The sequence below is a fragment of the Ochotona princeps genome, chromosome 14, assembly GCF_030435755.1.
Source record: "Ochotona princeps isolate mOchPri1 chromosome 14, mOchPri1.hap1, whole genome shotgun sequence".
Classification (NCBI taxonomy): domain Eukaryota; kingdom Metazoa; phylum Chordata; class Mammalia; order Lagomorpha; family Ochotonidae; genus Ochotona; species Ochotona princeps.
The window spans coordinates 42,043,949-42,056,965 of record NC_080845.1 but is presented as its reverse complement, the minus strand read 5'-3'; the positions used below and the strand labels follow the sequence as shown (position 1 = coordinate 42,056,965).

The 13,017-nt window shown below is 38.0% G+C and overlaps 1 protein-coding gene across 1 annotated transcript in view; it reads left to right on the top strand.

Annotated features, from left to right (window-relative positions):
* FOCAD (focadhesin) overlaps positions 1-13,017 on the top strand; it is a 266,859-nt gene that overhangs the window by 230,773 nt on the left and 23,069 nt on the right. Inside the window, exons 29-34 of the mRNA XM_058672241.1 lie at positions 400-519; positions 1,897-2,019; positions 2,439-2,516; positions 3,239-3,310; positions 5,490-5,592; positions 7,408-7,488. Of these exons, the coding sequence (XP_058528224.1) occupies positions 400-519; positions 1,897-2,019; positions 2,439-2,516; positions 3,239-3,310; positions 5,490-5,592; positions 7,408-7,488 (577 nt within the window). The remainder of the gene's footprint in view (positions 1-399; positions 520-1,896; positions 2,020-2,438; positions 2,517-3,238; positions 3,311-5,489; positions 5,593-7,407; positions 7,489-13,017) is intronic.

Genomic DNA, 13,017 nt, shown 5'->3' with positions numbered 1-13,017 from the left:
TTTCCCATTGAATTTTGAATGCGAATGCCAACAGCATGCCCTGAAGATGAAAATCTGTTTGTATCTGCACTTGATAGGTGTTTTGTGCCGGCATGGTGTGGTCATTCGGATCCAAAGACCTGAGCTTGGCTGCCACCTCTGGTACTTGCTAGCTATGTGATGTGAGCTTTGATGTTGACCTCAGAGTCCTTCGGTATTAAGTAGGAATAATGATTTCCATCATGACATTATTGTGACATATCATCGTTTATGTTAGGCAGCGAAACAGTACTCAAACTGTGATAAATGCATTTCAGTCCAATTCTAATTCTGGGGAAAAGTTAGGCAGAAGATTTGTGTCACAGAAGCCGCATGTCCTGAGCCTGGATGCAGCATTTTTCTATTTTATTTTCTTCTCAGGTCCTTGCCTATACCCTTAGCTGTGTGTGCACTTCAGCGTTCAGTGCAGGAATCATTGAAGCTGACGAGGCTGAAGATATCATGAACAAGCTGCGACTGCTGGTGGAGAACAGCCAGCAGGTTGGGATGCGTGCTCTGATTGTGCTCCTCAGGCTCCTAACACCTGCTTTTCACTTACTAGGAATTAGAACACCCTGAGCTGCTTCCTAAGTACTCCTGTGGAACTTCTGTTTACTCCTCTGCTGCCCAAAGCCATCAGTCACTGCCGCCTTCTCCTTATCCCCTCTCTCCTTCTGTGAACTTTTCTTTTTCTTTGAGAGTATAGGTAGACTTATCTCTCTTTCCAGGTACTGCTTTGTTTATAAAATCTTAAAACATATGGCTAAGAAATATAGGCATTACGTGCAGCTTGGCAAAAAAAAAAAGTGAAGATCTGAATACATAGAAGACTCCAAGTCAGACTTTAAGAAGTTCAACGCTGAATGTCTCTGCTCATAACTGGATATAAATAGAAAAAAATTTAAACATCTATAATTAAATATAATTAAAATATGCCCTCAGAATTATTATTAACCCTTAAAAAGGAAGGAAGTTCTGATGTGTGTTACAACATGGGTGAAAATTGAGAGCATTTGCTAAGTGAAATAAGCCAATCATAACAAAATTTCGCCCTGTGTAAGTTACTTGCACCAGTTCGGTTTGCAGGGACAGCAAGTTGAAGGCTGATGAGAACAAGGAATGGGGAAGTACTGTTTAGTGAATATGGCACTTCAGTTTGGAGTGATGAAGAGTTGTTGGGATGAAAATGAAATATGAATATGAAAATATGCTTAATGCTGCTAAAGTAGGATGCATGATTAAGATGGATTTTACTTTTTAGTATAGTAAAAATGGAATGAAGATTCTTCTTTAATTACACATGCCACAGAATTTTTCCTTTTGCATTTTTTACATGTTCCTCCAAAGTGTTGACATTGGCCATAGTGGATTATTGCAGGATTCATTACTTTTACACTTACAATAATATTGTTTTATACATATTTGCCTACTCATTTATATTCAGAATAAATTTTACAAAACCAAAGCGTACAAGTTTTCATACACTTTGCTTATTTTTGGATATTTTCTCGTCGTTTTTTAGCAGCCAACTGACATTGTGGGATCAGCCTTGGCATTTTTCACTCTGATCCTGTTAAGAATTTGGGTTGTTTGAAGTCAGATACAGCATATTACTGAAGATAAACTATTTCTGAAAATAAACTACTCAATGCAACTGAGTTTCTTGCATGTAGCCTCTGCAGTGTCTCTTGCAAACAAATGTCTAGATTTAGAAAAAACAAAAACCAAAAAAACTGCAAAGCTCTGATTTTCAGGTGACAAAACTTTTCAGTAAGAAAGGGAGCCCTTAGATGTGCTTCTGTTGCTAAGCAGAAACCTTCCCGGACTCTGTCTTTCTTCCCTTTCTTCTTATCCTTTGTTTTTATTTGTTTATACCAGACTTCAGGTTTTGCCTTGGCCTTAGGAAACATAGTACATGGTTTGTCTGTGTGTGGACATGGCAAAGCAGAAGACCTGGGCAGCAAACTGCTCCCTTCCTGGATCAAAACTGTTCTGGCAGAGGTAAAGGTTATATGCTATTTTATACGTTTGTAAAAGAGTAAGAACTATCTTATTGTATCATTTATAGTATCTGCTAAAATTGCTTAGTAGGAGGAGAATAGGCATTGTAACTTTCAGGGATGCATTCTTTAACCCCTTGTAAAGAATGAATTTATATAATGAACCATTATATAGTTTTAAAAATTGTTTTAGTATTTTAATTTTAAAACAACATTTCATTTTTAAGGAGCAAAACAAGAAACCACTATTAACATAACAACTTTTATTTGAGAATGCTGCCATTTTGGGTTCAATTGTATAGGTTATGTTGACTTTTAGTATCATTTTGATCCTTTAACTCTTTCAGATAGCATTACGTTTTATAGACTCAAAACCCCAAAGCTCTTTCCCTCTTGACATTTCATGGTTTTGTTTTCAAGAGCACTCCCACAATGCTTTGTCTGGCAGCTCTTCATGGCATGGTGGCCTTGGTAGGCTCTGAAGGGGAAGTGATGCAGGTAAAAAACATATATATGTATATGTATATACACACATATATTTGAACTTTTGACTCTGTGTAGTGTGTGTGTGTGTGTGAGTGTGTGTGTTGAAGAACTCTACATGTGCCCTTGGCCATTACAGGACAGAAAAATGTGTATTTATAATTAACACTACAGAATGTAGTACATTGCATTGTAATGCTGTTGTTTTCAATCCATTGCTGAATGAAACACTGCTGTTAGTGAATAGTTTTTTCTATAGACACTTATTGCATATTTTATTTGGCTTGTGGGGATTAACTCTTTTTGACCTAAGTACTTTTCACAGTTTTCCTGCCTGAGAAAAGTGAACAGATTTCAAAAGTTCAGTTCTAGGAAGCTCTTATTTTGCATTGTAAGGTTTAAACTCATAGCTATTTCATTTGTTTGCCCTTCAAAATATTTTCCTAGTAGAAGTATGTATGTGTAACTTTTTGAGTAACTCGAAAGAGGATTGTTGGTTCATACGGGAAAAGTTTATCAAGTTACTACCACATGACATACTGCACAGAGCAAGTGCTAGGGAATCCGTAGCCAGTAAAGCAGGCCCTGCCACTCAGGAGCTCATAACCTTTCTATTTGAATGTAATTACCATTGATAAAATAAGTAATTCCATAGCTTAAAGGAACTTATGCACTAGAAACTATAATTGTTTACTTTCTTAGTGGTATGAGTGGTATGTAATTTCTTATTGTTTCAGCTAAAGTCAGAAGCCATCCAGACCTCTCATTTTCAAGGCAAATTTAATGAAGTCATTAGAACCTTAACTCAGGTAAAAAGAGAAATTTAAAATCCTTGGGCGGGGGAGCAGATAGTCTTTGCATTGTATATCTTTCTATTACAGGATACAAAAGAGTTTCACCAGAAAAATGGAGAAATCTCTGCTGATTCAAGATGTCATTGACAAACATGCACTGCCTACAGGAAGAAAAGAGAGCTTACACTTTTGAGTTAGCATAAGTTGATGTTGGTTTCCCCTAAATATGAAAGCCTTAATTATGTCAGGCCTCAGGAAAAGTGGAAGCTGTTCATGGGGCAGGACAGATAATCTAGCTAGAATGGTCAGAATAGCATAATTCAGATGTTGTTGATGAAAGCGTCTAGGTTAATCATTGCTGCTATTACTCTTGGCAAAAAAACTAACATTCATCTGCTGAGAAATGTTGGTATCTTTCAAGACTTCTGAGAAGAACTACTATGTTTTTTGCATAAAATTTGAAAGAACAGAATGGAAGAAGTTGACAAAATATCACTGATGACATCTTCCAAACTTGAAGCAACTATTACTTCATCTGGTCAATTCTTTTCAAATATTCTTCCATTTCATTTCTTTGATTGTTATTCTTACTGTATATTGAACTTTATATATTATTTTCACAAATATGCTTTTTTCTCTTCATTTTCATTTAAGGATTTTTTCATTCTTATAGCAGATTATAAGACATAATGGAGGAATTTTAGTAATTTATGCTTTTAAAGATTCATTTTTTTATTTGAAAGGCAGATTCATAGAAAGGAGAGACAGATCTTCCATCTGCTGAGTCACTTCCTAAATGGCTGCAATAGTAGAGCTGGGGCAGTCAGAAACCAGGAGCCAGGAGCTTCTTCTGGATCTCCTCTGTGGTTGCAGCGACCCAGGAATGTGGGCCATCCTCAGCTACTTTGCCATATCAGAAGCAGGGAGCTGGATCAGAAGTGGTGTAGCCAGGACAAGAACCCACACCCCTATGGATGCTGGTGCTTGAAGGTGGAGGATTACCTTATTGAAGCATGGTGCCAGCCCCTAATTTGTAGTTTTAAAAGCAAGAACATTTTGAAAATTTCTTAATAGGAGAAACTCTGTCTTGCATGTATGAAGGTAAATGTTTTTCAAGTAAGAATCCTAAGACTTAAGTTGGTATAATTTAGAGGAAACAGCTATAAATAAAAAGTATTTGTCAAATTTTTATTGGGGCAGATCTTTAGCCTACTAGGAGTTTGGCCAAGATGTCTGTCTGTATTCCGTATCTGAGTGCCTGAATTAAATTCTTGTCCCTAGTTCCTTTCTCCAGTTTTCTGCTAGTACATAACCAGAGGCAACCATGGGACTAATAATTGGGTTCCTGCAGCCCAAATAAGAAGGCTAAATTAAGTTCCCAGCTCCTGGCTTCAGCCCTGACCATTGTGAGCACTTCATAAGTAACCTAACAGATGGGTGTTCATTCTGTCCCTCAAATGAAACAAAGCTTATTGTTCATTATAAGGAAGTAATAGAACATTATTGAAGGAGAACAAGATAATATCTCCTTCCATTTTTAGGAGTCTCTTAGTCTAAGTAGCTATCAATACCTCTTTTCTACCTTTTGGATTTTCTTTTACCATCTTCTTAAAAAATATTTTTTGCATTTTTTTTCAAAGGCAGGCAGACATAGAGAAAGAGAGAGAGAAAGAGAGAGAAGGGAGGGAGAAAAAACAAATGAGAAATTCATTCTCTGATTTACTCCACTCAAATGATTGCATTAGCGAGGGCTGGGTCAGGCTCAAAATAGGAGCCAGGGATTGAGTCTGGGTGTCAGGGTCTCCAGCACTGGTCCTGCCACCTGCTGCCTCCCGGGGTGCACATTACCCGGACACTGACCTGTCAGCAGAGGCACTCCAACCCATGCTCCTAAGCACCATGCCAAATGCCCGTCTTGCACAAGTTTTTGAAAATTCCTTGGAGAACAATCTGATTCTGTGAAACCTCAGCAAGCTAAGTAGTTTCTTCCATGATTGATTGATTGATTAATGCCTTATTTGGAAAACACTAGTTGAACATCTGTATGACCCAAACATAGTGCTCCAGACACGTGATGCTAGTTTGTCATTGAACTTGTTACTTCAGAAATACTGGAAGTTTTCTGTGAGTGCCACTAATTGAATGGAACTTGGATCATGCACCTTTACTGGACTTGTTGCATTTTCTTGTACAGGTCATTAGTGTCTCTGGAGTGATCGGTCTTCAGTCAAATGCAGTTTGGCTTCTGGGACACCTTCATCTGTCCACTCTGTCCTCAAATCAAAGTAGAACCTCTGGTGAGATGAAAGTCCTTGAACACTGATTTGAAAGAAAGAATTGCCGACACAGGACTCTGTTAAGAGTGTTAATCTTCACAACAATCCTAAGTGATGGATATTGCCAACTCTGATCTTACATCAGAAGGATCTGTGGTGTGGGGTGATACACCAGATCCACCAGAGGTGTATGGCAACATGTGGTGGACATGTGCTTTGAATACAGATCTGTTGAGCTCCAAAGTCTGTGTTCATTGAGTCATATCTCTGCCTCCCTTAGATAACAGTTCAGACATGCAGGTTTACTCCAGTGTTTCATTAATGGAGAACTTGAGGTTCAGGAAAATTTTATGATTTACATACAGACTTAGTATAATGACAAATCTAGAAACCAGAAACTAGGTTATTAAAACTTGGTGCAGATTAAAATATTTATTTATAATATATATGTATAGATATATATGTATATATGTATTATTAGGCATAATGATGCAATGCTTAATTAAATGTCTATTTGTGTGTGGCTGGAGTTTTTCTGGTCCTGGGTTTGAAATAGTATTGTGATAAGTGAGTTTAGAGATATATAGCTCCATAGTCTTGAAGTTTAAATGCCAGATCTGAATACAATAAAGATTTTACTATTTCTAGATTTCTTATAAAAAGCAATTTTTAAATTACAGCACTTACATGCTTCATTTGTAGTGATATGTGCGTATTTTCTAGGAAAGCATCATGTAGATGATAATACGTCTAGTACTTGCTCCTGGTAGATTTTGATTCACTGGCTGTCCTGGACACAAGCCCTTGGTAGTAGTCTGTGGACAGCACCTACCGCCAGTGTGGACACTATGATAAGAGTTCTTTTAAACTTTCCACCATTCTGAAGGTTTAGACACAAAACATTGTTCTGTAGCCTTCTTAACATACTGAGCTTTAAGACCTCCCAATGTGGTCATTTTAAGGTATGAAAAAGAAGAAAAAATGAAACCATAGTCTTTGGAAATCCTTGGTCTTGCTAGTTTTGAAGGACAAGGCTTCCATGAGGTCCTGATAAAATTACATATTTAGGCCACATTTTTTAAAAGTAAATTTTAATTGTTATATTATGAGGTGCTAACTTTGTCCACATTTCCTCAAATTAACTAGTATTAACTCACCTTACACCCAGGTTCTTCTAACACACTGATTGTATATCTGGAAAAATACACCTATTTGTTCTTGATGGGATTTTTCCAAGTGTGCCTTTTATTGCTTAAAGAAAACCATCTCGTGAAACAATGATGGGGACCAGGGAGGAAGAGGATTTAGGACTCGGAACTCTCCGTACTCAGATGGCATAAATGTCACTGCTTCACTGTTTCAAATCAGCAGTAACCACTTCTGGCTATTAGTGTGAGATGATCATTTACAAGTCTCTGGCATGGGGAAGAGAGTGGTGCTATCAACATTGGTTGTTAGATTTCAGTGATGCGTGGATCTGTATCAATATGTCCTGAAACAGCTTCTAGAACTAATCTGGATGAGATTGGGGTCATTAATGTGACAATGTGGAAAGGATTTTCTTAAGTACTCTGTTCAAGTATTCATCACCTGATTTCTGTTAGCTGTTACTAGTTTGCTACCATTTTATATTTGCTTGTGTAGCTTAAGTGATTACTTCATAGCCAGTCACTTAGGCTGACAGAATTAGTTGGAGCCACAGAGTGTTGTGCCAAGATTAATGGCCGTAAACATCTCCACTTTGTCTCTACATTGATATGGCATCATGAGATCATTATTTCCTTGATTGGTCCTACCAAGTTTGCTGGTTAATCTGATCATTTTCTGTCTCCACAGTTCCTACGGACTATAGTTATTTGCCTGAAAGCAGTTTTATTAGAGCAGCCATCGGATTCTTCATTACAGGAGGGAAAAAAGGCAAGTGTACACCTTTCTTGAATCTCCTGATTCTCTCTGCATGTTAAATAATTTACTCTGTAGTAGTAAAAAGACAACAAATCTGAAAAGGTAGGCATTGTTCTGGTCAGTTGTCTTTGCAAGAGGTGAGCTAGAGGCTAACTGTTGTCCTTAGTACAAAAATATTCACACTGTGTAATCTCTTGGGAGCACGCTCTGATCTTAGGGGCTTCTGTGATCCCCTTACTCTTCCATTTGGCCATTTTAGCAATGAAAGTGACGTTACTTTTCCTGTCAATTTCAAGTGCGTGTGATCTAAACAAAACACACCTGGGTGCAGCTCGTAACCCAGGCTTTGTCTTGGGAGTGTGGCTTCTCCCGGCACTGTGTCTGATCACTCTGTGTTGTGGGAATCCCTGTGGCTCCAGTGCCTGTTTTGGGTTTGTCTTCTTTTTCTTTGCACACATTTGTTCCTTTGTGTTTCTGCTGCTCACATTAGAGCACGAGCAACTTGAAGACAGAGATGAAGTGTCTGTTGTTTTTGACTGGAGCCAGAACAGTGCCACACAAGTTACTGAACAAATACTGTTTCAGGGTCCACTATGCTTTTCAGAGTTGTGAAGAGAAAAAAGTGCTTAGAACTGCATACATCATGACTCAGTAACCAGGTTTGTTAATGTAATAGTCTTTCATTGATATTTGCTGATTTATTATTCCTTAGGGTGGTCGGTGTGCTTGTATTACCACAAGATTTTTCAAATTTTAGACAAAAATTATTTTAAGCAATATTAAGAAATATTATTTTCAGTAAATTCTAGATAAAAGCTAGGGGAAATCTGTGGGAAGCAGCTTGATTAATGAAGGTTATGGAAGAAAAAAAATCTTCGCATCAGAAGGGAAGTTAAAGGTCGTGTTAGCTGATCTCCCACTGGGTACAGTAATCCTTGGAGCTTCCAGATTATGAACTCCTTTTATAGCCTGGAGGCACATTGCTGTGATTTCTGACTTCCAGAATATGTACCACTATTGCAGAAATGTGGGTTAGTATTATTTGGTTTCACTTTTCCTCAGTAGAAGTGGATATACGATTAGGTCAATGTTATAAATAGCTTTATTCGTACACGTATTGCACATATAGTATGCATTTAGTACATTTGTCCATATTGGCAAAAAGTCTACTTGAGCTAAGCATTATCATTTTTTAAAATAAAAATTTGGTTTATTGTTAAATGAGCTTTTAAATTTTTCCTTGGCTATAATAATACAAGAAATATTTATTTTCACTTGGTTGCTCATTGCTATACAAATTTTATATGATTATAGTGTGAGATAGTCTCATGAAAAAATAAAAACACAAAAGAAAGACTTCTTATCTAGAAATAAAATGATATTTTGTCTTTTTATATCCCTATTTTTCGGCAGAAATGAATTTCTGCTGAAATTCATTGTAGGAATTCTTGTTTAAATGTAACATTTTAATGACTATGCAGTCATTGGAGGGCTCTGACACTGCCAAATCAGGTGAAACTGGAATGAGCTTTACGTGCTGAGAACTGTTGTAAAATAGATGAAGTATTTTTTTTAAATGCATAATACCAGTAATACCATACCAGTGAGATTTTTCACATTTTCCGGTTGTGAGAGAGGGCTGCCTTCTTGTCAGGTTTTCTGACTGGATTCAGAGGAAAATCTATTCAGTCTTACACAGTACTAATGATGACCCCAGTGGAGTGGGGGCCGTGGGAGGCTGACCTCCGCCTCCGAAGCCCATTTACAAAAACAAAACCAGACCCTGCTCTGTGGGGCTAAATGGGATGGCCAAATGCGGAGGTGTGCATGCAAACAAGTGTTTTCTTCTTCAATATGCCCAGCTCATTTGAATTTTAATAACTCCCTTCTGAAGCAGCTTTTGAGTTTAAATGTCTGGATGTCACTCACCAGGGCCCACTGGGGTCGCTGATAGGACAGATGACAACCTTGGGGAACTCTTTCAAGGAAGAAATGGTTTGGAGAATAAAGATCACACTTGGCATGGGCAGAAGACACGCTTTCGTTCCCTTACGTGTTATTTTTAATGTTAATAATTCTCAAGAGAAAAAAAAATGTGATGAGTATTTCTGATCCACACTTCAACCAGGATGAGTATAGGCGGGATGGTCTCGATTTCACCCAATCTTGGGATGGTGGCTATCTTTGTCTGCTTTCTGATGCTTGGGACTTTGCAAGCTTTGAATACTTTATTACCAATGTTATAGGACATACAAGATGTCCGTAGCATGCATTTACCACACACAGGCTCACATTAAGTTTTTATAAAGAATTTGATCCATAATTTTTAACATAACTTATTTTCTTTGCTTCTTTCTCTTTTTTTCCCCGATAGGGCTGCACTTTTGAATGTATTACCCTTTCACCTTTTGCCATCATCATTATGTATTTTTGTGAACATTCCTTACTATGTTAAACTGAAAAAAAAAAGTATAATAATTTAATACCTACTGACACAAAGTTATCTTTTTATCTTTTAGCCATTATTATGTTTGTTCTGTTCATGTTTTTGAAATCTCTGGTTATATTGGAGTATTTGATTTTAAGATAGAATACCCTATTGACTTTTAGTAAGTGACTTATGTATCGGACTCCTGAATTGCTTTCAGCTGCTATTCTTGGCTGTAGTTTCTGGAAGGCAGCCAAACTTCCACAAATATGTCATCATTTTTTCTGCTTATGTTTTCTTTGGACTTTATCTAGAAAAGTCACTGTTTCCATCTTGGTTTGAACATCTTTTCCTTAGTGGGAGAAGACAGAGGCTTCTCTTATGTTCCCAGAGTAGTTTAGATTTCTTATGTAACACTTCTCTATGTATTATTTATATTATTTTACACACTTGTCATTATTTTATGTAATTTATACTTCTTTGTTATCATCCTCATTAAGCATTAATTTCATCAGCAAGACTACAATATTTGTGTTTTATTCTAAAGTATTATAGTGGGCTATCTGAAAAGTAATAGTTTTCAAATATTTGTTGATTTACATCTTTGCATATTTATAGTACACACACAGACATACACACAGATTGTATATAGTTTTAAGCTAACTTACATTCTACGAATCACCAAAAATGAGGAAGTAAAAACGTGCCATACTACACAGGCTGTCTGCTGATATGGATCATTTAGCCACACTGGCCACTAGCCTGCTTGTTGCTAGACCTTTCCTATAGGAGTTATATCTGTGCATTGTGCATTGAGATCTGATACTCTGTATAGAAATTTTGAACGTGATAATGGGCTCTGTTGTAATGCATTGTGTCTGTATTTGGCATTTATATCTGGGTTCTTGGAGTCTGTCAAAAGGATGAGAGATTAAAAACAATTTTGTATCTAATTTTAAAACATCAGGATGTTTTTAACAGTATCATTAGGCTTTCTCTAACCAAATTCATTGTTCAGGGAGCATTTCAATAGTTCTTACCTAAGGTAGTTGTTTGAAATACAAAGCAATGTCAAAAAAAAACTCATTATTTGTGTTATTTGGGTTTGAATTATTTTCCACAGTGGCCTCTCAGGGAAGATCCTGGGCATTAGGATTCCCTCTCTTTCCACCCTCCCACACCCAAATACGGGGATGTACCAAACACTTTCTTTTTAAGTTACTATAATTCCTTTCAATCTAATTTCCCATGTGAGTGGCAGAGGCCCCAGTGCTTCTGTCATCAGCCAGTGATTTCCAAAGTGTGTTGGCAAGAGACTTAATGGGAAGCAGAGTAAACAGAACTCAAACCCACAACACTCTAATGTGGGATAATGTGTAAACAGCTGAACTCACTGAGCCACAGTGCTGGCCATCCAATCCATAGGTCCTGTAATAATGTATATGCATGGTAAAGTCCCTCTGTTTTGGGTATCTGGGGATGTCTCAGTTTCTCCTTGATGTTTAAATGATAGTTTTGCTTGATATATTATCCTGGCATGACCGTTTCTTAAGCACTTTAAAAATATTTTTTCTTAAATAGTATACAACGTCTGATTAAAAAAATCAGCTGTTAATTTTATTAAAGTTGCCTTGCTACTTTGAAGATTCTCTTTGTTGCTTTCAAAATGATTGGCTTTTTTCCTTTGAACATTTGGTTCTACTATGTTTTATTAATATCTCTTCATTATTCTTTCTTTTTGAGCTTCTTGAATGAACAAAGCTTTACCTTATTAGATTTCAGACATTTTTGCAGATTTTTTAAAGATTTATTTTATTTTTATTGCAAAATCATATAAACTGATACAAGGAGAGATAGAGAGAAGGTCTTCTATCCACTGATGACTACCTAAGTGGCCACAACAACCAGAGCTGAGCCAATCCAAAGCCAGGAGTTTGCATCACACGGGTGCAGGGTCCCAAGGTTTTGGCCGTCCTCTACTGCTTTCCCAGGCCACAAGCAGGGAGCTGGATGGGAAGGGGCCGCCGGGATTAGAACCAGAGACCATATGGGGTCCCAGCACGTGCAAGGCAAGGACTTAAGCCGATAGGCTACCACACCGGGCCCTGCAGTTTCTTTCTCTTTTAATTTCTTCCTTCCTTCCTTCCTTCCTTCCTTCCTTCCTTCCTTCCTTCCTTCCTTCCATATGTCTTTCTTTCTTTTCAAATATTCCTTCTGCTTTTCTCTCTGTCCCATCCTGACGTTCACATCATAGAGCTAATAGTGTGCTTTATGGTGTCTGTAGTGCTGTTCACACTTTTCTCTTCCTTCCTTTTTTTTTTTTTTTTTTTGGTTAAAGACTTATTTTATTTATTTTTTTAGGATTTTTTTGTTAAAATTTTTATTGATTGATTGATAATCTTGCTTAGTTGATTAGGGTACAAAGGGTCAAGGGCTACAGGAAAGTGTGTAAGACCCTTGTTTCCACACTAATAGCATCTTTTTTCCCCCGTATCTGGGGTCAGGGGAGAAACAAAGAGAGAAGTCCCACCCAGCCTCCCATCCATCCCAGGTCCCCGGTGTGAGGCACGCTCTGAGGGTCCTGCTCAAGCAGTTTTGATAGTTCAACAGTTCTGAATTGCTGCCAGTCTCGCCATTCCAAGCATAATGAAATCTATTCAGAATCTACTGGCTGACATAGTCTCTTCATGGTTGGAGTTCTCAGATCAGCAGTTCAGTTGGAGGGATCTCCAAAAATCTTTGTCTGAGGTGATCCCAGACCTGATCCTTGTGTGTGCTTGCCAGTACAGGGTCCAGCACAGTCCATCGGCCCCAATCAGCTATGCACTTGCTGGTAGTTTCAATTGCTGCGTCAGTTCTGTTTCCAGCCCTGTCTTCCCATTTGAACTAATGGTTGTTGAGGTCCGGCCCAATCCTGCCCAATCCTGCCCACCTCATTCTTGGCCCTCACATAAACCAGTGGGAGCTGCAGTCTAGTCAGGGCGACTCCCCATTACCCCCACCAGGCCTGCCCCCTACCCTGCTTCCCATGCTTGCCATTCTGTACCACAGAATTGTTCAGTCTGTCCCACATCTCATTGGCTCGTACATGTCAATGGGCACTGAAGCTAGTT